This window comes from Mus musculus, chromosome 11, assembly GCF_000001635.26.
Source record: "Mus musculus strain C57BL/6J chromosome 11, GRCm38.p6 C57BL/6J".
Lineage (NCBI taxonomy): Eukaryota > Metazoa > Chordata > Mammalia > Rodentia > Muridae > Mus > Mus musculus.
Window position 1 is genome coordinate 109,930,589 of NC_000077.6, and position 26,032 is coordinate 109,956,620.

General features: G+C 40.7%; 1 protein-coding gene across 8 annotated transcripts in view; it reads right to left on the reverse strand.

Annotated features, from left to right (window-relative positions):
* Nucleotides 1-1,617: 1,617 nt before the first annotated feature.
* Abca8b (ATP-binding cassette, sub-family A (ABC1), member 8b) overlaps nucleotides 1,618-26,032 on the reverse strand; it is a 64,069-nt gene continuing 39,654 nt past the window's right edge. For 3 of the 8 annotated variants that reach the window (XM_006533459.4, XM_006533463.3, XM_030246047.1), the window contains 20 exons: nucleotides 24,447-24,613; nucleotides 22,910-23,043; nucleotides 21,965-22,102; nucleotides 20,041-20,148; nucleotides 19,446-19,619; nucleotides 19,184-19,297; nucleotides 16,477-16,596; nucleotides 15,657-15,719; nucleotides 15,179-15,270; nucleotides 11,649-11,769; nucleotides 10,958-11,075; nucleotides 10,224-10,315; nucleotides 7,851-8,011; nucleotides 7,305-7,380; nucleotides 7,119-7,213; nucleotides 6,109-6,228; nucleotides 5,754-5,894; nucleotides 5,128-5,207; nucleotides 4,135-4,190; nucleotides 1,980-4,023 (listed from right to left, as the gene is read on the reverse strand). In XM_006533459.4, coding sequence (XP_006533522.1) covers nucleotides 3,922-4,023; nucleotides 4,135-4,190; nucleotides 5,128-5,207; nucleotides 5,754-5,894; nucleotides 6,109-6,228; nucleotides 7,119-7,213; nucleotides 7,305-7,380; nucleotides 7,851-8,011; nucleotides 10,224-10,315; nucleotides 10,958-11,075; nucleotides 11,649-11,769; nucleotides 15,179-15,270; nucleotides 15,657-15,719; nucleotides 16,477-16,596; nucleotides 19,184-19,297; nucleotides 19,446-19,619; nucleotides 20,041-20,148; nucleotides 21,965-22,102; nucleotides 22,910-23,043; nucleotides 24,447-24,613 — 2,272 coding nt within the window. In that variant the 3' untranslated portion in view covers nucleotides 1,980-3,921. Of the gene's footprint in view, nucleotides 4,024-4,134; nucleotides 4,191-5,127; nucleotides 5,208-5,753; nucleotides 5,895-6,108; nucleotides 6,229-7,118; nucleotides 7,214-7,304; nucleotides 7,381-7,850; nucleotides 8,012-10,223; nucleotides 10,316-10,957; nucleotides 11,076-11,648; nucleotides 11,770-15,178; nucleotides 15,271-15,656; nucleotides 15,720-16,476; nucleotides 16,597-19,183; nucleotides 19,298-19,445; nucleotides 19,620-20,040; nucleotides 20,149-21,964; nucleotides 22,103-22,909; nucleotides 23,044-24,446; nucleotides 24,614-26,032 lie in introns of those variants that run through there. The other 5 variants (NM_001362749.1, NM_013851.3, XM_006533460.4 and 2 more) reach the window with 4 other exon arrangements.

Here is a 26,032-nt window from a genome sequence, read left to right on the forward strand (position 1 = left end):
AAATTGGGTATTTATTTCATTTACATTTCCAATGCTATCCCAAAAGTCCCCCACACGCTGCCCCACCCACTCCCCTACCCACCCACTCCCACTTCTTGGCCCTGGCGTTCCCCTGTACTGAAGCATATAAAGTTTGCACGACCAATGGGCCTCTCTTTCCACTGATGGCCGACTAGGCCATCTTCTGATACATATGCAGCTAGAGACACGAGGGGTGTCTGGGGGGCACTGGTTAGTTCATATTATTGTTCCACCTATAGGATTGCAGATCCCTTCAGTTCCTTGGGTACTTTCTCTAGCTCCTCCATTGGGGGCCCTGTGATCCATCCAATAGCTGACTGTGAGCATCCACTTCTGTGTTTGCCAGGCCATGGCATAGTCTCACAAGAGACAGCCATATCTGGGTCCTTCAGCAAAATCTTGCTAGTGTATATAATGGTGTCAGCGTTTGGAAGCTGATTATGGGATGGATCCCCGGATATGGCAGTCTCTAGCTGGTCAATCCTTTCATCTCAGCTCCAAACTTTGTCTCTGTATCTCCTTCCATGGGTGTTTTGTTCCTAATTCTATGAAGGGGCAAAGTGTCCACACTTTGGTCTTCGTTCTTCTTGAGTTTAATGCGTTTAGCAAATTGTATCTTATATCTTGGGTATTCTAAATTTCTGGGCTAATATCCACTTATCAGTGAGTACATATTGTGGGAGTTCTTTTGTTATTGGGTTACCTCACTCAGGATGATGCCCTCCAGGTCCATCCATTTGCCTAGGAATTTCATAAATTCATTCTTTTTAATAGCTGAGTAGTACTCCATTGTGTAAATGTACCACATTTTTTTGTATCCATTCCTCTGTTGAGGGACATCTGGGTTCTTTCCAGCTTCTGGCTATTATAAATAAGGCTGCTATGAACATAGTGGAGCATGTGTTCTTCTTACCGGTTGGAACATCTTCTGGATATATGCCCAGGAGAGGTATTTCGGGATCCTCTGGTAGTACTATGTCCAATTTTCTGAGGAACCGCCAGACTGATTTCCAGAGTCATTGTACAAGCTTGCTTCGTTGCAATCCTCTTCTCTCCTCCAGTCCTTCCCCCAGCTCCCCCACTGGGCTCCCTGAGCTCAGTCAGATGGTTGGCTCCAAGCATTCACATCTGCATCAGTCAGTTGCTGGCTGAACCTCCCAAGGAACAGCCATACCAAGTTTCTGTCAGCAAGCACCTCTTGGCAACAGCAACAACATTGTCTAGACAGACAGTGCTCCCAGGGACTAGACCACCAGTCAAAGAGTGTACAGGGAGGAATGCATGGCTCCAGATATATATGTAGCAGAGGATGGCCTTGTCTGAACATGTCTTGTCTATCAATGGGAGGGGAGGCCCTTGATCCTGTGGAGGTTTGATGACCCAGTGTAGGGGGATGCTGGAGCTGTGGTGCAGGAGGGGGTGGGTGGGTGGGTGGGGGAGCACCCTCATAGAGTCAAAGGGGACTGAGGAGAGGGGGCAGATGTGGAATGGGGGGTTCATGGAGGGGTAACTGGAAAGTAGAATATCATTTGAGATGTAAATGAATGGAATGATTAACAAAAAATAAAATAAAAAGAAAATTAAGAACATTAATATGTTGTTTTATTAAAAAAAACAGCAGGAGATTAAATAAAGGATTAATTGCTAGAGCCTTTTCCATTTTTGTCCAGATGCCTCTCACTTGTCAGGCTAGGGGGAAGTTTGGAACAATAGACTTCTATTGAAACATAAAAGATATCACTTGCTGAAGAAAAAAACTTTTACAGAAGCAAATATGCATAAACACACATAGATTCACATACAGATTCATGCATGAATATTTATACATTTCCATTCAAACCAGTTGGGCTTAGTTTGCATACATTCTCACAACTGCATACTTATACACACACATTCATGCTTACATATGCATTTGGAGCAAAAGACTAAACAGCAGTGCAGAAAGAATTCACTCATTCTGGATGAAAAATGAACTCCAATCTTTATTGTATAGCGAACAAAACAGTTTCTACCTTTTGATGCTAAGTGAATTAAACTCAAGTTTGTAAGAAGAGAGCTTGGTTCCTTTTAATAAGACTAAGCCTGGCTTGTTATTAAGAAAAGACCTGTTCTGTCCCATGATAAGGAAAAGCTTGCCTGCCCCTTCTGCTTTCTCTACAGCTTCTTCTTATTCCCTCTTTCCCTCTGAATTCTTCACATTGCTTTCTTAGTTTGTAACCTATGGTTTCTAAGTTATTCCACTGTTCATTCTCCTTATAATTTTGCTCTTTCCTCCTACTCTGATATCACAATAATGCTCTTACTCTCAATGCCCTTTCTCCCAAAGGTGTGCCTTTCTTTACTTCTATGCTCTTTTTGAGTTGAAATCTTTCTATAAAGTTCTTTTGTGTCCTGACTTTAAAAACAAAACAAAACAAAACAAACCCCTCAGTTCTATTCTAAAAATTCTGTTCAGATCTTTCTAAAAAGTCTTCTGTCTAAAAAGTTCTCCTCAGCTCAGTTCTGTCCTCAGCTCAGTTCTGTCCTCAGCTCAGTTCTGTCCTCAGCTCAGTTCTGTCCTCAGCTCAGTTCTGTCTCTTCTCTTTGTCCTCAGCACTTATACATCGTTCAGAATACATGATCACATGGTAAAAAGTTCATTACAAGTTTACACAAAAATTCAAATCATAAACTGAAATAGAAGTTTACAACAGAGAATGTTTACATGCATATCCACTAGGAGTAACTATCTAGCTAAGCATCCATCACCAGTCACAGCTCCTAGCACCTATAATAAATCGTTAGTTCTCTTTTTATGACCTTCGGTTAATTGTTTTACAACCTCTTGGAATGTGCTCTGAGTAGTAGAAAGTCTTTTTACCATCTAAGAGGCAATTAACTGGTGACACGTGGGAGACTGGCAGAGTTCTCATTGCAGTTTTGACTATCAGAAAAGGACCTAATAGCAGTCCCACTATATAAGAGCTTAATAAATACTGATATAATTTTAGAAATTCTTATAGGATCACCATTAAGAATTAAGAAGCCATCTATTTGTCTACATAGCATCAGTACAAGACAGTACATCTTTGTAGATCTGCAGAGATCTGCTCAAAAGGGTGGACTAATACCTAGCGATGGTCATATGTATATAATAATAATAATAATAATAATAATAATAATAATAATAGGAAAAGCATATTAATAGCAGGAATCTTTCCTAAAACGACTTTCTCCTGGGCCTTGCCTATTGAAGTTCCGTCATAAATTTTAATCTAAGGCAGTCATCTCAGGAAGATCACCTGCTAGTTATTAGCTTGTCCTGTGATGGCTCCTGACATTCTGTGGGCTCATACCTATTTGGTGGATCCTCAAGGTTTCTTCTGGATTGAGCCTCCTGCTACTGATTTGTGTTTGGTGTTTGTGATTGCACTGGACAGCTGCTACTGATTCATGTTTGGAACTGCCCCAAAGCACTACTTCCAAATGATATTCACATCCCTCATTTCCTATTAACTTTTCTTCTTTCCTACCTTTGGTTGGTGAGCTAGAAGAGAGGTTGAAGAACTTAAGAACCCTTATTAAAGTTGGTTTTGAAAAATCTAAGCCTACGGTTTTGATACAAAAAATTATCTAAAATATTTTAACTAAGTATATCATACTCAGAAATGGAAATAATTGTATAAAAGTAACTGTTTATTCAACATTCTACAGAACTATGGCTATAAGTGTCCTAAAGGGATGTGGAGAAGGCTAGACAAGGTTCCCTGTGGTCCAGCCTCTATACGGTACTCACCCCTGTTCTCCAATCCCCGAGGAACATCATAGTATTTATAATATAGGTACTAAAATATTTCATAAAAATAGATGTCTTTAAGGAACAACACAGTCTTATGAAGGAAGAGGAGAGATATTTTTGGCTTAAGCCTCTTCCTGTGGGAGGAGCTTCCACTTTATGGAGGAGTCTAATTCTTCTAATTCAAGGCCATCCAGCTCCTGCTCCTTGGAGAGCTCTAGGAAGACCTGGAAAGGATAGATGAGAAAGAGAGATGTCACATGTAGTTGCAAGTGAAGCAGAGTAGCAAATGATATGTCTGCATTTTGTGGGTGGTAAAGTCATTACCAATGACCCACCTGCTCCAGGGTAGACTGAGAGAGGCTGTACTCCTCCAGGTCAAAGGTCTGCTTAACTGTATAAGGAGAAATGCATTTAGGAGCATGCATATTTTCTTATATAGATAGTCTCATAAGCCAACAGCAGACACACATAATTAAAGCGTTAATTGTGTTATGATAAGTCCACTCAGTTAAAATACATTAACACATTTACTTTGACTGGAGGAACACTGCTTGTATTAGGCTTACGTGCTGGGTACTTTTTGGATTCTGGGTTTAAGAGAGAAATGGAAATGAGAAATGTTCTTTTCTTATGCACGAGCCTTTGCACAGCCACATAGGAAGACGCAGATGAAAGCTGCTTGAATTAGGCTGTTTTGGAAGATTCAAGAGGAGGGTGTCTGAGATTTCCTAGGGAGAGAATAGCTACATGCACTCCTTCTAAAAGACACTGAAGAGTCCCACGATTGAACATGGGACCTGCCTTGTCAACCAGAATAGAATATGAAGGGCATGGAAGAGAATTGGAGCCACACCACCACTAGAAACAGTATCCTGTCCCCCTCCACCCAATCCCCCCAACCCTGCCCCACAGTAAATAACACAATCTCCAATCTCAGGGTTGACAATGTAATCAAATATCCTGCAACAGTTTCTCTTCCCTTTGTCTCTTTCCCCTCTCCTTCCTTCCCCTCCCCTTTTCCTCTTCTCTTCTCCTCCTCCTCCCCTCCTCCTCCCCTCCCCTCCCCTCCCCTCCTCCTCCCCTCCCCTCCCCTCCCCTCCCCTCCTCCCCTGCCCTCCCCTCCCCTCCCCTCCCCTCCCCTGCCCTCCCCTCCCCTCCCCTCCCCTCCCCTGCCCTCCCCTCTCCTATCCTCTTTTCTCCTCTTCTTTTCTTTTCTGACAGTGTTTCACTTTGTAACTTTGGCTGGGCTGGAACATGCAGTAATCCTCCTGCTTAGAATAATTTTCTCCTCATTGTCTTACTTTCTGAGACCTGGCTCTCACTCTTACCTTTCTCTAACTTGAAGAAAGCTTGGGATAAAGGCTGTACAGCTTCCACTGGTAATTTGTAAGCCATCAGAGAAGAGTACCTAGGAACAGAGGGAGAACACATCAGCTAGGACTAAACTCATTACAACCTCACTACTCAACTGTTGTTATTTTTAATCAGGACTAAGAGTTGTTAACAACATATCTACTCTCTAGTTGGCTATCAAAAGAACAAGATTTACCTGCCTCCACTCTTGGTGTAGGGATTACAGGACTGTGCAATCACATTGGGCTTTTAATGTGGGTGTTGAGTAACGTTCATATTTTCATGCTTGTACAGCAAACACTTAACCCTGAATTACCTTCTAGTCCCTTAAACATATTATTTTAGTTTAGAATGACAATCTTGATCCCGAAAAGTCTTCATGAGAAAGAGATTATACAAGCCAAGGATGGGACATAGCACATAGTAGGGCCACAATATATGGTACATCTGCTTTTACATCAGCTCTATCTTCTCTGCTTTCCATCAGATATCTATCGAGTAATTTTTCTGCCACGTTTCCTTTCAACTGACTACAAACCAGTATAACTGACAGGGGGAAACCAACGTTCGGTATCAGATCGAAACCAAAGAGCAACTTTACCGTTCCTGCCTAGAAGCCTGGGGAAAAAGCCTGAGGATCTCCGTATTGAGGGGCTCCACCTGCTCGAGGGTCTTCACCTTCATCTCCAGCAGGTAATCTTTGCCAAATTTGCTTTTGAGATGTTGGATGGATCCAATACACCTGGGAATTGGAGGAGGATGCGTTCGGAATAGGGAGAGAGAAGTATGTGTGGCAGTGTTTGAAACCCTCAGCTTGTTACCAGGTCTGTCTTGGGGTTCTTGCTGTTAACTGGGGTCTAGCAATTCTAGCCATTAACATTTATTTCCTTGTCTATGGGAAACACCATCTAGTCACACATTGCAAGAGTCAGTGTGGTCTCGAGACACATACTCACCTCAGCCTTCCAGACACCAGGATGGCCACTCGGTCACACAGAGCCTCAGCCTCTGCCATGTAATGGGTGGTCAGCAGGGCACCCCTGTCTGTATTTTTTATGATGGCCCTGATTGCTTGCCTATATTGTCAAGACAACATTCACAATTTAGATAGTAGCCTAATAAATAAGAAAAGGACAGAAAAAGGAAGCATGCATTGAAAAGGAGCACCAGCAGGATGCAGTATTTTATTACGAGCTTCTATGAAGAGGGAAATTCTGTCAAAACAGGCATGCACATGGGGACAGAATGATGCAGAACTCAACAGTGTCTGTCACCCAAGCCAGCAGAAGGAAGTCATTGCAGAATAAATAGCGGGTTTTACAACGTACCAAGAACCACTGTTCTGATGCCCAGCACCAGACACATGCTTGTGATTCAGAAGTTCCTGTACCAACCCAGAGATCCCTACGCTGCTCTAGTACACACAGGGAGCGGCTTGCAGCCTAATGCAATGTGTACTTCCTTTCTCAGAGATGTTTGAGAAATATTACTAGAGAAATGCTAGTTTGCAAACCATTGATTGTTACTAAGGGTGTTGGTAGTTTTGTTTCTTTATGTACATAAAATGTTTTAAGATATACTTTGACATTCTTTCTGTGTGCTTTATGTGCCTGTGTGCACGTGCCACGTGTGTGTAAGTGCACCTGTGTACATGTGTAGCTAGAGGCCAGAGGCCAAGGTTGGGTATCCTGTTATCCACATTGATTTTTGAAATAGTGGCTCTCACTGAACCCGGAGCTCTCCAATTAGCCAAGACTTGTTATTCAGTGAGCTCCAGCTCTCCTCCTGACTTCAGCTCCACAGCACTCAGACTACAGCAAGCAAGATAACCCCTGGATTTTTGTGTGGGTGTGGGGAATCTGAACCCTGCACCTTATGCTTGGTAAAAACAATTTCTGAGTGAGTGAAACTGTTTTCAAGCCCCCTTCTAGGAGTGGGTTCAACCCCAGTGGCAGCATCTCCTCACCATATTTGCTGCTGCCCCTCAGGATCCAGCCCAGTGGACGGCTCATCTAGAAGCAATATAGATGGGTTCCCCAGGATGCTCAGCACGAAGCACAGCTATAACAAGAGAGACATCCCATGATGCACCACCTCAAGTGTGCCTCCCTGAGGTGTGCTCGAAGCTCTACCTCCTGAGCCCTGCATATACCTTTCTCTTCACTCCCTCTGACAGCGTCTTCACAGGAGACTTCAGCTGGTCCTGCAGCTTGAGCGCATCTGCCAACCTAAAGAGAAACAGCAGAACATCATCACCATCTTCTACTCAGTGAAGATAGATAATGGGAAGCTGGGGCAATGAGCCTGGGCGAGATTGGGGAGTGGGGCCAATAGATGGAATTCTGAAGCTTGTGTGTGTGTGTGCGTGTGTGTGTGTGTGTGTTAGTGGGGAAAAGGTGATCTTCTTGGCTGAGGTTAGCCCTTCTCAAACATTATCATGTCATAGAATCCAAATAGTTAATCTATGATCAATACATTAAAATTTTGTATTTTTCAATAAATTTTACCAATATATTCCCCCTTTTCCATGTTTAATGACTGGGGAAAAACAAATAATGCCCGCCCCAAACAGGAAAACTAATTCCTAATTTTAAATCTGCCCAGCGTCTTGAGCATTTCACCCCAAGTTTTCTGCAAATGCTGTCACCCACTTTCTCCCTGACCTCCTCCTGTTCTAAGTGCACCCCCACTCATGTACCTTGTGATGGCGACTGCAGCGTGACTTTTGCGCAAGCCCCTCACTGCAGCAAATATCTCCAGGTGCTCCTTCACAGTGAGGTTGGGCCACAGAGCATTCTCCTGAGGACAGTACCCCAGGAACCCCGGGGTGTCCCCTTCTCTGCTCCCTTTCAGTAACACCTATAGACAAAAGTCCATCAGTAGAGCCCACATTCCACACCTACTCAAGGAGTACTCCTGTGACAGCTCTCTCACAGACACTCCCTCCCAGACCAAAGGGAATTTTAACTGTGTGCCAACATCTTACACTGGAGAGAGCTTGTTAGTAGTAATTACCTATGAATAAATGTGTGCCCAGACAGAAACTTAGTCTTCTAAGTGGACTGTCAAAAATCTTCCAGTGTGTGTGTATGTGTTACTCCCAGTGTTACTTTTGTTCCCACTTCATATCCAATGTTTTCATAGTTTTCTAAATGAAGCATCTTAAGAATGACTCTTTACCCTCACTTGTTCTTCCGTGTTCTTTTGAATACCTCCTCTGTGACAGAGGCTGCACTTAATGCTCATAGATGAGGGGCTTAAAATAATTAGTACCTTGTTTTTAGAGTTTCGATTCTACAGAGAGAACCAGGCAAACAACAAGTGGAGGGAAGAGTAAATAGAATAAGGTCAGTCAGAGTGGTGCTATGGTGGAAACCAGAAGGCTTAGATGGAGAAAAACTGCAGAAGTGACCTTGGGTTGGTTGTTAGCCCGTCATTTTCTGAGGAATCATTTTAATGGAAGAGAAGAAGTTTCAATCATGGGGTAAAAACCAGACTTTTTTCTTTTCTTTTTTTTTTTTGGTGGGGGGAAGGATTTGGCACAGAGCAAAGAGTAAGATGTAAGATCTAAGCCTATGAAGGAATGCCATTTGATGTGCTGTTCCTAGACCAAGGCAAGGAAAGGTGTGTTGGAGCAGAATGAGCAAGAGGATGAGGAGAGATGCAGCCCAAGGACAGAGAGGTCATCTCCTGTAGTCACCTGCAAGACAAGTAGGAGGTGACCTGACAGTCACAGAGAAGAGGAATCATGAAAGTGATGGAATAGGAGAACAAGGCTGTTGTGACTAAGTCACTTCCATGATGCCAAACTCAGGGAATGTCTCTTGGTTTACTTATTTATTTATTTTTGACTCAGGGTCTTTTATTGGATTTGTAGCTTACCAATTAGAATAGGGCTCTATGTCCAGTAAAGGCCAGGAATATAGCTGCTTGTATCTAGGGCCCTAGCACTAGGGTTAAGAGCACATTTTACCATGCTGGGATTTCCTGTGGTTTCTGGAGAATGAAGTTAGGTCCTAGATAATGCACCAAGCTATCTACTGACAGTCATCACCTCAGCCATCTTATTTTTACTGTGTTCTGTCACAATGTAACCATGAAGAGTCATCTGCTGTGCTAACACACCTCATGAGAAATAAGTCAGTGAGTTGAGGGGTCAGAAAAAGGACTGAGTTGGAGAGAATTGGAGACAGTTAGAGCTGAAATGAGGGTGCAGCTCACCACCATTTCTGGATGAGCACCTTCCATGATGAGCTGCTGTCGCCTTGGCTTCAGAGGGACATGGTAACCTGCCATCTTCTCTGTCTTTGTGGGGTGGGGTAGGGGATACCTGCCAGTTGTATCCCTGCCTATCTTTTCACCTCTTGGCTTGACCACCTCCCCCCCTCTTCCAAGGTGCAGGTCTGTAGACTTCTGCTTTATCGTTTGCCCTGGCCTCCCTGGACTTTGCAAAGGGATCTTCAAGCTTCTGCTGTGGAATCAGGGGAAAAGGTTTTGTTTCTGATCTATGATGCCTCTTTTTTTGTTGTTGATTGTCTACTTCTTTTAATTACTTCCTGTATGTGTGATTTAAGTCCACTTTACTTCTCTGATGTTCATTTTTACAGTTTATTAAAAAATGGTCCTTCCAAATAGTGTATTTGAAATATACACACACTGACACACACACACACACACACACACACACACACACACACACACACACACACACATATTTGAGCAACTTAGTGGCTTCTAAAGGACAGTGAATATCCTAAGATTTTACAAACAATTTTACTCAAGATTAAAACATTACATGCTAAGAGGAAAGTGCTCCTTAGAAGTGTTTTATTGACAAGTTAATAGGATTATATGTGTTCTTATATTCTTTTGTAATCTGTCACAGAACATTCTTTCTGTGTGTCTTTGAAGGTATAAATAATTGTTCTTTCCGAGCACTTAGTTTCTATATAGTGTGCATATGAATTTACTCTCCTGTGTATTGCATTCATCACTTTAATCATCTTGAACAGAATCTTATGGTTTATAAAGCTGTGACACCTGACAATTTTTCAAATAATATGCCACCTACCTGCCCAGCTGTGACTTTTGTGTCTCCACTTATCATTTTAAGAGATGTACTTTTGCCAGCTCCATTGTGTCCCAACAATCCTAGAATCTCACCTGAAACACAGGAATTATATTGAACGTAAATTTACAGTAAAACTAAGCATAGCACAGTCTTAACTCTCACTGTCTGATGTATGTCATTGTTTTGTACCTTGTGTGTCCCATTTAACTGTCACAACTATCCCAAGAAATCATCACAATCTCTTCTTTCATTCTTGGTGATAAAAAGCCTCAAGAATGAGGTATTTTCCCAAGAGTATACTAATGGAAATTGGACAGCCATTCTTAGAAACTAAGAGTGTCTGATTCTGTTACCTGTGACCTTAAGTCTTTGGTAGTAATGTTAAAAATTGAGTTCCTCCAACATAAGCCTTCAGTAAATACTGCTACATCCCCAACCAATTCTCTTTAAAAGTCGTAAACACTAGAATGTCAGTTGTGTGAGTTTAAGAGAAAATGTAATGGCTTTCAAGGGGCATATAGTAGTGTTGGTTCCTGTGTAGATAGAGCTGGGCCCCTATTCTTGGAGTGAATGTATGTACTTAAAAATGAAATGTGTAAAGGAGCTGTCAGGCTACCCGGAGAGGAGTCCACACGTGAGTAAGAAGATAGTGTGTGAAGGATTTTCCTCAAGAACCACGAAATAGTTCAATAGTTTCATTATTTGAGCCAACTATTGAAAACCACATGTCTAACCTTTCCTGACACAAAACGAGACATTCCTAGTGGCTATCTTGGCCTTCTTCTTGGAAAGGCAATGCTTCTGCTTCCCTGCATATTCTTTGCGTAGGCAGCTGGCAATGATGACTGGCTTCTGGAAACAAGAAGAATGTCACATCAGACTGTTCTTGCCACTGACTTTGAATAAGCTGTAATCCCTACACTACCCTAACTGTGCATCAAAGAGATACTAGTGGGCACCATCATTATCTACTTCTTTTCTTATCTTAGCCCTTGTCTACGGAAAGTATTCAATGACCTTCCCTTACAATGACATCTACTAAGAAACACATTGTTTTAGAGAGCATGCCTGACTCCCTGAACACGAGAAAGACACGAAAAGCACCAGACAGTGTGCCTTATGTTGAATACTGTACATTCTCACTGGAAACAGTGACAATTGTCACTACATGCTCAGTTTCTCAAAGTCCTTCATGATTTGAGTTAATTCACCTGTATTCTTTTTTTAGTTTATACTAAGGATTGGAAACACTGACTTTCAGTCTGCTCATTTTAATGTAAAAATGATGGCCACACTATAAAACAGTGACTTCCTTTTGTTAGGATGAAGGAAAAGAAGCATCATTAGAGAATAAGTCTGGTAGACCAGTTGCTTTAATGAGTACACATTTGCATTTTTGGTAAGCTAGCTAATTTGTGTGCTTACCTCATCAAAACTGGTGGATACCAAGGCATTCGCTGTTCTCATTCTCTCCATTTGAACATCTTCATCCTCATCTTCTGGCTCTTCTGGGTTTTGATACACATCATTGTTTCTTGGAGAAATTCTAAGGTCAAAACCATCCATTAATAATTGACTGTGGCCTTTATCTTTGTGTCAACAATGATTTGTTGTTCTAAACCCATTTTCAATTGAACTGCAAGATGAGAAATGCATCGTGTTTCCCTTTGGTGTAGTCTGCATTCATCCCATGTGACTCCCCTTGCCCTTGTCAGCACCACCATGCTTAGTGACCATCACTCTTTACCTATCTTCTATTATACTCAGCTGTGGGAAGATTACTTTCAATCCTAGTGGATAGTTCAGAAATAATCTGAAAAATTCTTTTGAAAATAGTATAGCCCAACAACATAAACTATTTTGTTCTGATGGGGGAAATGGGCCAGAGTATTTAAAATTAGTACTATATCAGAAAATAAGATAATGTGAGTACTCAGTCAAAGATGGAACATTTGTTTCATCTCCTTTCTCAAGGCTCAGGAAATAACAGGAAGGAGTGGGCAGAAGGAATGCGAGAGCCAAAGGATGGGGAGGATTGCTGTGAAATGTTCTCTAGTCACAACATGGTGTTGCACACATAATCATGCTGTGCAGCAGCTGTGGTTACCTGCATAAGACATGAGCAATATTAAGTCAATTAAGGGAGCTCTGGGCTCTCTCCTCAGTCTGGAGGAGCCTAATAGCATCCTGCTTCCCTGTTGAATCCTTCAGGAGTCCGAAAACTAACCAGCTTGGAACTCTACCCCACAAAACCCTTCCCAGCTGGTCCTGCTCAAGGCATAGCCTGCAGAGCTGAGTTGTGTGCTATTCCTGGTGCCCTATTGTCTATCTCTGGGCTCACTCCTCAGTCCAAGGGAGCCTTGCAGGACTCCAAGAGCATCAGTATTCCCAGTGGAAACCTTTGGGGGCACCAAAACTAAGCAGCTTGGAACCCTGCCCTACAAATCCCATCCCAGTCAGATCTGCCTGCCATCCCAATTGGTAAGCCTAGGCCACAGCCTTCAGAGATAAGCGTGGCCCTCCAAGCTCAATTATGTATCCCTGGGCTTGCTTTTCAGTTCTGAGGATCCTTGTGGGACCCCAGGAGCCTCCTACTACTCCGTGAAGGACTGTGGAGCCCCAAGAACAACCAACTTGGAACATGGCTTCACAAGTTCCTCTTGCACAGCCAGCAGAGTCAGGTTTCTTGAACTACATTGTCTGGCCTATGGCTCCCCCAACCTGAAGCCCTGTTGCTATCATCTAGCCAATACCAGGGAAAACCAGATGCCTAAAGGACAGTCTAAGAAAACAGTCAACAAGTTCCAGGGCAGTATGGCACCATTACAGCCCAGCTGTCCTGCTATAACAAAACCTGGATATCCTAAAGAAACTGGAGCACAAGAAGAGGATATGAAATCCAATCATTTAAAGAGGATAGAGATCTTTAAAGGGGACATGAATAAATCCCTCAAGGAAATGCAGGAAAATACATTTAAACAGGTAGAGGCATTAGAAGAGGAAGCAAATGATATAAAGAAACACAGGAAAATACAATCAAATGGGCAAAGGATATGAATAAAACTGTCCAAGACTGGAAAAGGGAAATAGAGGCAATAAAGAAAACACAAACTGAGTCAATCTTGGAGATGGAAAACCCAAGAGAGAAAACAGAAACAACAGATGCAAGCATCACCAACAGAATACAGGAGAAGGAAGAGAGACTCTCAGGCATAGAAGATACAATAGAAGAAATCAATGTATATTAAAGAAAATGGAAAATCTAAAAAGTTCATGACAGAAAACCTCCAGGAAATTTGGTACAGTATGAAAAGACCAAATCTAAAAATAATAGGAATAGAAGAAGATTCCTTCCTCAAAGACCCAGAAAACATCTTCAACAAAATCATAGAAGAAAATTTCCCTAACCTAAAGAAAAAGATGCCTATAAATGTACAAGAAACTTACAGAACACTGAACAGGTTGGAGTAGAAATGAACATCCTCCACGTAATCATCAAAACACTAAATATACAGAACAAAGAAAGAATTTTTTAAAACTGCAAGGGAAGAGGTCAAGTAACATATAAAAACAAACCTATAAGAATTATACCCAATATCTCAACTGAGACTATAAAAGCTTGAAGGGCCTGGGCAAAGGTCTTGCATATCCTAAGAGACCACAGACATCAGCTTTGACTATTATACCCAGCAAAACTTTCAATCACCGTAGATGGAGAAACTAAGATATTTCATGACAAAACCAAATTTAAACAACACCTTTCCACTAAACCAGCCCTACAGAGGATACCAAAAGGAAAACTCCAACCCAATGAGGCTAAGTACACTTAAGAAAATACATGAAATACATAATTCCACACCATTAAAATCAGAGTGAAGTAGCCCAGGTCCAGAAAATAAGCATGGTATGTATTCATTTATAAGCAGATATTAGCCATAAAAGAAAGGATAACCATGCTACAATTCACAGATCTAAAGAAATCAGAGGACCCAAGTGAGGGAACTGGGCAAGAGATAGGGTGAGTAGCAGAAATGAGTTGGAATCAGGTGTGGGGAGGGTAGCAGGAGAGGGCTGGGAGAGAGAATGGAAATCAGTTGAGGGCATTTCTGGGACTAGCTGAAGACCTGGGATGGGGGAAGCTCCTGGGTGTGATGCATGGTATGTACTCATTTATAAGTGAATATTAGCCATAAGGTACAGGATAGCCATGCTATAATCAACAGACCCAAAGAAGCCAAATAACAAGGAGGGCCAAAGGGAGGATGGTCAAATCTTTCTTAGAAGTGGAAAAACAATAGATATTAGAAGTTGATGGAAGGAGAGAACTTGGTGGAAGAGGGGGATTGGGAGGGGATCTGGGCAGGGAGGGGGAGGTCACATGTAGGGAGAGCAGGGGAGAAGAAAGAGAGATCAGGTAGAGGGGAGGCAATCTCTAGGACATGCCAGAGACCTGGGATGGGGAAAAACTCCAGAGGGTTTAAGGAGATGACTCTAGCTGAGATTCCTAACAGTGAGGGATATGTATCCTGAAGAGGCCACTTCTTGTAGCCAGACAGGACTCCCAGGATAGGAATGAGTACAGCAACACACCCACAAAACCTTTGATCCAAAATGTATACTGCCTATGTACAGGGACCAATGGCAGCATTCTTTTTAACTACCTCTCTATACAAAACGGTAGCTTTTTAGATCCAGTCCCATTACAACTCCTCCAGGGTTGCATTGCATGCCCTGTCAGAGACTTTATTGTCAGCAGTGTGGGTCTGTTTCTGTCACTACATCATAGTCTTCTTTGGCTTGTGTATCTGAGTCTGTTAGCACCAGTACATCCTTCTTCCACAGTCTATCCCGACACAGTGGCATAGGTTTATTAATTGGCTTCTTTTTGCATGAAAGAAAAAAACCAGAATATTGATTGGTGAAACAAAATAACCCTCAGTTTGATCTCTTCATACCTAAAGATGGGATCTTTCCTCATTGTTTTCTTTCCAAACTTCCATTCCAGACATCGAAGGGTAAAAATAAAAATGAAAACATGAAGGAAAGGCTGGGAGAGAGGGGGGGGGGAATGCATTAGAAAGCACAAAACGATCACTGCCTTAGTATGAAGTGAACTAGTATAATTCTTGACAAGAGTTGAATAACAATTTAAATTTCCAAACCCTCCTTGGCACATTTGGAAATCATTCATTTTCATTACAAATCAGCTATAATTATGGACTATAATTTTTTTCTATCACAGGTACAAGTGTTCTTAATATTAGGCAAGTAATTATCTTGTAAATTAATCTTTATAAAAATAGTTGTCTCTGACTTTACAAATACTATATTTGTATGTATTATGAAAATCTTGTCTCTATATTAGTAAAAACACAGCATAAATTAACATTGTTGAGTATGATTTAGAACTCAGTAAAAAGAATACATCCTTACAATGAGGAATACCAGGAATGGCTCTATAACTTGTCCTTCTTCAAAGATTTGACCTATGAAAAGCTAGAAAAGCAAAAACAAAAAGCAGTTATATAGGGAAGTTTCGTCTCACAGACTTTTATCATTGGGAATCTGAATTGGCCCTAAACAGTCTCCATGACATTTTCCCAAGTGCAGTAGAAATTTCAGACAAGTGTTCATTCTGACATGTGCACTGAGGAGCTGGTCAAAGAGATTTCATCTGAAGCAATGAGTTTCATTGATTACTTGGTGTGGGGAGGATCTGAGTTATGTTGAGCCCGTCCTTCTCAAATGATGAGCGACCTACTTTTAGTTTTATTCCACAGAAATCCAGACACTTCCTGTATCCCCCTGCTTCTTGCCTGATGCCTCCTCTCCATTCCTCCACCTCATTGGTACCTTCTTTTTCCCTCTACCCAGCAACTTTCTTCTTACAGAGGCATAGATATCATATAGAAAGAAGGGATTGTATTTGTATAGGATGCTTCTCCAGCCGCCACCCCCCCCCCCCACTCACGAAGCTTAACATCATTTTATCCACATCCATTCAAACCTAAGTAAGCCTAGAAACATGAATTGTGTAAGATGACTGTGAACACTGCTCTGTTTCCCGCCACCTAGTCCTACCCCTCTCCACGAGTTAAACAGGGGTCCGCTGTTCTATTAAACGTCAAGCAGAACACACTGTCCCACCTGGGAGAAAAGCCAGTTTGCCCTGCAAGTTCTAGAGACCCACGAGGATGTCAAGCTTTTATAAACTGTCACGAGTTCCAGGATGTGAGACAGTAGTCTTACTTACATGCAAAGACAAGATCAAGCATCCAACCAGAGTGGACGGTGGTATCAAAAAGATGATGTAGTACTGTGTACCATCCACATCAAAAGCCAGCAATATTACAGCCACTGAGAACACAGTGATCTACAGGGAGTACAAACATACATGTTAGGGGCTCTAAGTTTCACGTCTTCAGATCAAGAGGTCTCATGATGAAGATAACACAGCCCAACTTTCCCTTTTACTTCTGTAAGTTAATTTAAAAGATCAGCACACAAAGCAATGAATTTTGTGATGACATCATGTCGCTCTTTAAAGCCTCATATCTGTTATGTCACACATAGTATCTTTAAAATCTAGATACGCATGCAGGAGGAAGACATGGCAGTCCATCATTCCAAATTTTAACTCCAACATCCCTATGCATAAGGAAAGCAGTTGTTTGTGTGAGCATCCTCTGTTTTTTGTTTTGTTTTGCTTTGTTTTTAACAACTTAGAAAAATTGCTTTGGCTTAGACCTCCTCGTGTGAACCATTACAAGATAAACCTAGAATCTGCTATATAAAATCCTTTAACTATGGACAAGGGGGAGAAACTGGCATGTGTTTCTTCTGGGGGTCAAATTTAGAAATGGATAAGCATTAATTTAAAATTGACAATCGACTGGGGAAAAAAAAGCCAACAGCAACAATAGCAACAGATTATTTTTGTTAGCTCTACCAGTGGAGAAAAATAAGCAGAAATGCTAAAAGACAAATTTCTGGCAATAGAAAAAGATTATAGGCATACAAAACCCTTCACTTAAAAAAAACAATAAAACAAACAAACAAACAAACAAAAAACAATGTGTGATGACTTCCTCAACATTTTTGCTACTTCCAGAGGTTTGTGTCACTGTTTTACAAACTGTACAAGAGCTCCTAGGAGAAGCTGGGTGCCCTCCCCTCTAGTGTCACGTTCATCCCTTATGCTCTAAATCACACTGTTGTATGTTCTCCAGATTTCATTTCTCCATTTTTGGTATGTGGGGTGTGTGTGTGTGTGTGTGTGTGTGTGTGTGTGGTATATGTGTTTGTGTGTGTGTATATGTATGTGGTAGTGTGTGTGTGTATGTGATGTGTGTGGTGTGTACATGGTATGTGGTATGTGTGTGTTGTGTGTATGTGCTGTGTGTGATGTGTTTGTATGTGCATGGTATATGTGTTTTTGTGTGTGTATGCAATGTGTGGTGTGTGTGTGTGTGTATATGTGGTATGTGTGTGTGGTGTGTGTATGTGGTATGTGTGGTATATGTATGGTGTGTGTATATGTGCATGGTATATGTGTTTGTGTGTGTGTGTGTTTGTATGTGATATGTATGGTGTGTGTGATGTGTGTGGTGTATGTGTTTGTGTGTGTGGTGTATGGTATGTGTGGTGTATGTGTGTGTGTATGTGGTGTGTGTGTGAAGTGTGTGTAGTATGTGTGTGTATGGTGTTTGTCTGTGTATGTGATGTGTGTGTGGTGGGTGTAGTATGGTGTGTGTGTGTGTGTACATTTGCATGTGTGGGTTTGTTTGGGCCTGAGCATGGTTAAATCAAAGGTCACCATTTTACCAGGTTGGCTAGCCAGAGGATCTACCCATCTCCGTTCCCCATCACTGGGGATCCAGTCACACATGCAGCCATCTCTCTCTCTCTTCTCAAGCCTTGTGTGAGGGATCTAAACTAGGTTCCCATGCTTGCATAGCAAACATTCCACACACCGAGCCATCTCCCTAGCCCTAGCTTTTACTTTTAAAGTGAAATTTCTGCTTCTATCTTCTTAAATAGCCCTACTAACTATTTTCATAGAGCGTATTGCTTTACTGTCTAATAGACCCTTAAGATGGAAAACAACACAGATCATCTTTATTATGTTTAGTTTAATAAATCATTGTCTATTAACTGTAATCTTTTCTAATGCCAGGATGACACCATCCATTTCTCTCCCACAATTAACCTTCATTTTCAGCACAATATAGAAGTCAATAAAATTTTACTCGATGAATAAATTTACTTTTTGCCATTATGAAATCACAGGAAATGACAATATTTGTAGACTACGTGTGTGTGTGTGTGTGTGTGTGTGTGTGTGTGTGTGTGTGACTTTGTAGTGCTGATCCTGTAAGGAGTTTGAAAAAGTAGTTTCTGCTTTTTCTATTTTATTTTATTTATTTATTTTTGTGTATGTACACACACACACACACACACACACACACACACACACAAGGGCACTGTATATGGTAGCCAGAAGAGGGTATCTCCTGGACCTAGATTCACGGGGTATTGTGAGTCACTTGATGTGGATGCTTGGGTCTTCTGCAAGAGCAGCGAGTGTTCTTAACTGCAGAGCCACCTCTCCAGCCCCAGTAATTTGTACTTTAAACTATACCAGCAACAGAATATGTATTATGGTAAATTAATCACTTCACTTTCAGGAAACATGCAAATGATCTGATTTTCTCCTAAACCAATATTTTGAAGTTTGGTTTTTTTGTTTTTTTTTTTTAACAATGTGATCTTTTAATGAAAGACAAGTACAGAAATAGGCTGGAGGGGAAAGTGCAGATTTCAAAAGCTATCTAGTCTTGAGGCAAATGTAGATATTTGAAATTGAAAATATTAATGGCAATTTTACCAAGGACATAAAGAATTAGCTTAGAAGTTTATATCCCATATGCACGATAAATGTTCACAAGTACCATACTTACGATATAGAAGCTAAGTGACCAAATGCCGCTGTTTTTTTTCCCCTTGCGAGAAATGAACGAAATCACGTATGTTAAGAAGATCAGGGATATGGCATAGCCAACAGAACACGGGATCTAAAAACAACAACGGAAATGTAAGTCTCAGAGACCAAAGCAAGGTAAGAAAACCCATAGGCTCTAGGCTCCCAACACTGCCACAGTTAGTGCCTGGCAAAGCACGGCTTGTGAAAGCAGTTTGCGCTTACAAACCATTTGCACTTACTTGTATGACGTGGCTTATAATAGAAAACATGGTATCTGGGAAGCGAAAAAGGTAGTCCATTAACGACATGAAGAGGAAGACAAAGCAGTACAGGGGAATGTCCACCATTGCCTGCCCGACCCAGTAAGCCGAAGGGAAGAGGCCGGAGACCCGCAGCTGGAACCAAGCTCTGTTCTGTCCAGGAGAGAGAGGAGAGACACAAAGTGTGGCTTCAGCTTGAGTTTTAAAAACTGTAGAATATTTTAATGTTGATGTTTATTTATAATAACTCTGGACTATTTTCATAACATATTTCCCACTTGTGTATTTGCTCAAACAATTGTTCATTTAAAAGTTGATTTATATATGACTCTATATATTTTCAACACCTTTTAGATTGAAAATCTATTGGAGATAGATGAATTGATTTATTTTTCAATTTTGTATTTCACTTTGTATAGCTGCATGATTGTATTTAATTAACATAGGGAGTTATTTAAATTGATTAATTAAAAACTGCAGTGTGTGTGTGTGTGTGTGTGCATGTAATCACTATACTTTCAGCTTCTAATTTACAAAGTAACTCAAGTTCCGGTTACTCACAACTCGTTATCACCTTATAATCTGTGACACTGCTCATGGCAATATAAGGAGGGCAAGCGGAGGTCAGAATCAGCCAGAATGCAGTCTTCCATAGGTCTTCTAAAGGATGAATAGTTTCATCCTGAAAAGGAAAAGCTGAATGAACAAATTCGGAGTTTCTTGTCCTGGAATAAATTTTAAAAATGCTAAATTGATTGTATGTCTTGTTGGAACCTCCAAACTTTTCACAGTCCTTCTAGTTTGCTTAACTTTGGACTACTTCACTTCATGCTCAAACTTGCCAGTTAAGGAATTGATACCAAGAGCACGCACGCATTGACCAAAAACATTGCATAGTGGGAAAGTATTAACAATGTATTTTTGTGTCATTCACTCTATGATTTACTGTGACGTTAGGTAATACATGATATGTCATAGCCGACATCCTTAGTTTCCCAACTGATCTTCAATTTCCTCAATGTGGTAGCTGGGCTCAAGAACCATATCAAACAATAGGCACGTCAGGAGGCCAGGTCAGTACTGGTTGGTGGTCCTGACGTAGAGATGGAGTATGAGGAGGAGATGTGAAAGAGCCACGCGAAACGTTGTTGTTGGTTGTTGCCTCTGCAACTCCCTTCAAGGAAAGGAGATGCACAAACTCTCATCACCCACAAAGCCATCATCACTTGAAGATTCACACAGCCATTGCTTGATTAAGCATTTGGTTAACTACATCACAGAGCCAGAGAGCTGAATAGGACAAAGTCAATGTTGATCACTGATGTTCATTTATGTATTTAGCAAGTAAGTTAGTAAGTGCTTTCTGTGTCCAGGGCTTGTCCCTGGGTACCAGGTACTTAATGTTTAAATGTGTTAAAAGCTGTGGGACTGGGGAGATGGTTCAGCTGTTAAGAGCACTGGCTTATTCTTCCAGGGGACCCAGGTTCTGTTCCCAGCACCCACAAGATGGCTCACAATCATCTGTACCTCCAGTTTCAGAGGATCTGATGCCCTCTTTTCACCTTAGAGGGCACACAAGTGGTACACAGATATGCATTTGTGGAAAACACTATATACAAAACTGTTCAGAATTTAAATCAAAAAGATTTTTAAAAAATGCAGTGTTCTCTACATTTGTAACAGGGAGAAATATACTTGAGAAGAAAGGAATCTTTCCAAAGGATGGCTGCCCAGTTTCTAAATTTGAAGGGCTGTCTATGTTCAATTGCTCAGGCCTTGGGTTAGAAATACAATTTTTTTGGTCCATGTGTAGGGTATGTGCACACTTGCGTGTGTGTAGGTATGGGGAGAGGCTGACATGGGTGTTTGTTTCATTCCTTCTCCATATCACATACTGAAACAGAGTCACTCATTTGAAGGCAGAATCAACTAGACTAGTTAGCAGCTTCCTGGGCAATTCCCTGTCTCTACCTCCAGAGCTACTATAAGCTACTATAGCTGCCAGGAAGAGAAATGGAATTTTTTTCTTTGTTCTGTACTTGGAAAAGTTGGTTTAGTAAGTCTAAGGTAGGTCAAAGGAGTTGATATTACTGGCAAGAACCTGGAGTTATTCTAATGAGGATAGTTTGAAATTCCAGCCTGAGCTTTGTCCAGATTTCTTTCTTCAGTAGCATTGGTAAAAGTAACGAGGCTCCCCTCTCCTCCTCCCATTCCTCCTCCCTCCCAACCCCCTTTCTTATTTCATTCTGTGTGTTCTTTCCTTCGTATTAATCACAGTACTGTACACTCTCACTCTTGTCCTCTCTTATCCTCTTCGGGAAAATGGTTTAGTTTGCAGTTTTAAAAGCCCAGAGGTCCTGAAAGGTACTGGTTTTCCAAAGCCACAGAAGCCAGCATGAATCCAAGTTCTGGCTACAGTTTTGGTGGATTCCAAAGAGCTATGATTCCAGGACTTTAAAAGATGATCAGGGAGGATGCTGCAAAGGACTTGAACTTACCATGAGATATGTGCTTCTGTCGGTTTGGATGCGGGCTGACGGTTTAACCATTCCAAGTAGCCCGTTGCTCAGGATGTCCATCAGAACTGGGAAGCAGTTCAGTCTCTTGGTGTTGCATGCAAACGAAAAGCTGTGGTTCTAAAACCATAATAAACAAAACCTCCTAATTATCAAAGGTCTTCATATTTTTTTTCCTAAGGAAAGTAAAACTTGGGATTTTAAGATGCAGTGACATTGTGGTTGTTTCTTGATGGTGCTTGGGAATCACACCCACCGCCTCTCATTATGGGAGTTGTGCCCTCCCCACTGAGCTACACTTTCAGTCCCAATGACGTGTTTTAAAAATGCTTTCAAATAATAACAAAAGAATCACACAAATGCTGTAAGCAAATTGTAATCTCAAAAATAAATAAACAAACAAAAAGCTGTATAAATAAAAGCAAGCCCTGGTGTAAGTAAAACAAGGCATGTTTACAATTAAACAAAACCATGTATTTAATCTTCCAGCTGTCTTGTTTAGGGCTAGAGTCATGTTTTAAAGTGTTTATTGTCATAGACAAAACAGCATTTCTAAGATATATGTGGTATAAAATCTATAAAGGGAAATATGAATTTCCTGGCCTCAAATATAACATAAAATATATAAATTTGAATAAAGTATGTATTTTGCTATCACACATTGTGGCAAACATGATAGAAGCAAGAATTATTTATTATATCAATGAATAAAGTCATATATATATATATATATATATATATATATATATATATATATATATATATATATATGGAGAGAGAGAGAGAGAGAGAGAGAGAGAGAGAGAGAGAGAATGAAAGAGCACTTGCTCTTGTTTCTATTTCTTAGACTGGAAGGGACCTAAGTATTTTAGGGCTATGTGTTCTTTACACACTTTGGTGGAAGTTCTGAGCTAGATTCCAGCATACCTTCTCATTGCCAGACACTATAAGGGCTCCATTGTAGGATGGGTCATCTGTACCATCTCTGGTTCCAGAAGCATCGACTTCCAAAGCTATGTTCTGGCGTTCCACAGAATGGATAAAGTCGTCAATGCTTGCCTCTGAGATGTCATTCAACATGTTAGGTATTTCAAAGATAAAAAAGCCCGTGTTAAGTTCTGAATCTCAATGCTTCAGTGTGTACTTTCCCACATAACAATACCGTTTGCATCGTGAATTAAAAGTCGACTAATTGCTCTAGGAATTTATGCTACAACAAACGTGTTTACTGATAATCTATAGCTCTTTTATACCATATGACTCTTGAAATAGCTTTTTTTCCCCCTAGAATCTTGCAATGAAGAGCTGTGGAGTTTTAATGGTAGGTAATTTCTAATCACTAAATGTCTGAAAAACAGAAGTCACTATTATGAGATTATTACTTGATTTTCAAATAGTTTCGTAAGGCAGGAAGGCAATCTGGTGGCATGAACAACTTTGTAGAGCTTCTACCCAGATAATCAACCAGTGTGTAACTCTTGAAACTGTCCTAAGCAAGTGCAGAAAATAAAGAAAGATATACTTAAGAAAATCTACTAAAATTGGCAAGAACACTTCTCCGAGAATGTCAGCGAGCACACAAGAAGACCCCCCCAGCACCACAAGCCATTAGCAAAACAGAAATAGAGACCAGAAGAGAAAAAGGACTGAGGAGAGCATTCAGTCAATAGTGTGCTTGCTGAGCAAGATGATGGCCGAAGTTCAGTCCCCAGCACCCACACAGAAATCTTATCTCTGGGGAATCACTGAAGAGGCAGCGAAATGAGTTCAAGTTTCAGTGGGAGAGAGTTTTAAATAATAAGGTGACTGAGGAAAACATCCAGTGTTGAACTCTGGCCTCTAAATATACACTCATGCATGCACACCCTTGCTTACAAAGACATGCACCCACATAGAAAATGCATCCACACAAAACGGAAGATATCATGTGACAAGTGTGGTACTTATAAAAAAATCAGGAGTGGGAATCATCCAAGAGGTACAGGAATTTGAACACATACGTCGCGAGCATACACATGCACTCACTTTGAAAACAATTTAGTAGATCCTTAACAGTTTAAACATATGTATTATGTGATCCAACAATCCCAGTTCTAAGAGGATACTCCAAAGAAATGAAAAAAAAACCTTTACAAAAATACATAATCATTGATCAAAATATTATTCATAATCATTTGTAGGGGATGTATCCATTTACAGGTGGATGATAAATACAATGTGGAATATGTACATAATAGAATAGCATTAATACTCTCTTTAATTAAACAATTAAAATGAGACTATAAGGTCTCAATTATCTCTATGGTATTTTTGAATGAGATGTGTTTTTAGTAGACTCTCCTTTCCCTTGCCTCTGCATTCTGCTACCTTTGACCTTTCCTTAAAACCTCCCCACCATAAGTCCTTGCCCAGCACTTTCAGAATGAAACATAGATACATGTGTGAATTGGAAATCCGTTATTACCTGTCTTATTAATGATCAATAACTGAGTGAGCATGCCCTGGGGCTGTTGTCCCGGAGCAAGGAAGTAATCGTGTGGGGAAAGTTCCCAAGTGTAAGAGCTTTGACGTATTTTCGTTGAGATATTTTCAAAAAGAAAAGGACAGATGCCGACTACCAGTATCAAGAGCCTGCAGAGAATAAAAGCTGTCACCATGAGCATATTATGATTGATCCACTAATCACAAATATTAAATGGGTAACTCTGGCCTATATTTTTTAAAAAAGATTATTGATTGATTGATTGATTGTATATGCGTACTCTATCTGCATGTACACCAGCCTGCCAGAAGAGGGCATCAGATCCCATCCTAGATAGTCATGAGCCACCATGTGGTTTCTGGGAATTGAACTCTGGGCCTCTGGAAGAGCAGACAGTGCTCTTAATCTCTGAGCCATCTCTCCAGCCCTGCCTATCTTTTAAGAGTGTTTTGTCCCTCTCTCACTTCTAAATTTGAGGGGACAAACTGTAGCTTTACTCTTTGATCACTCCTCTTGCTCTTCTACACTTGAGTGTCCAATACCACATATCTTGTGGGTGTACAGCCCCATGGTCTGGACACCCAGTCTCTGCCTATCTCTTGTGAGTCCTGTGTGATTCTCCACCTCTCTGTTGGTTAATTCATCATCACCCCCCTCCAATAGTTTTCTTCACATCTACTTTACTTCCCATAGTCTCTGACTCTATAATGTCCACATGATCTCTTTATTCTCCAGACTTATACTTTAATTAACTTACGGTTTATTCTAAATTATTATGTTATTTAATAAAAGAATCAATTAAAATGTATCAATTACTAACTAATAATAATTTTTATTTATTTTCCTTTACTCCCTGTTTCAAGGAAATTAATATATCCTAAAACACGGTTATCATATTTGCTAATTTGAAACCTTCATCCATACCTAATTTATAAATATCTCTTGCCTAAATCTTTTGAAATGACTGGCATCCTTTCATTCTTTACTCTCTATATGTTACTTACTATACTGATAATATAATGCAAATTTTCTTCTTAAATCATTTTGTTTCTTTGTCAAATTTTTGTATACTGTTTATTGGGGTTGGATTATGTGCTAGGATGTGTAACTCCACTTCTTAATTTAAAACACAGTGATCGTGGTGCTGGAGGGACACCTCAGTGATTAAGAGTCCTTGCTGTGCAACCCCAGGACTGGGATTTGTATCTCAGCATCCATACACCAAGCCAAGTGTTCTGCATACATCTGTAACCCCAGCTTAAAGGAATGGGTACAGCAGTATAACTGGGATTCGTTGGCTTCTAGCTTAGATAACAAAATGTGAGCCTCAGGTCTAAAGAGACCCTGCCTTAAAGGAACAGACAGAGAGTCATAGAGGTGCACATCTGATATTCTCTTCTGGTCTCTACATGCACGCCCAGGTATGCGCACCCACACATTGTATGTGCGCACACACTCACACACATACATATTCAATGAATCAGAAAATCTAATAAAAATATAATTGTCAAAGAAAAGGCATTTATGGATGGGTCAGGTATCATAGACATCATAATAGTCATGGAAGA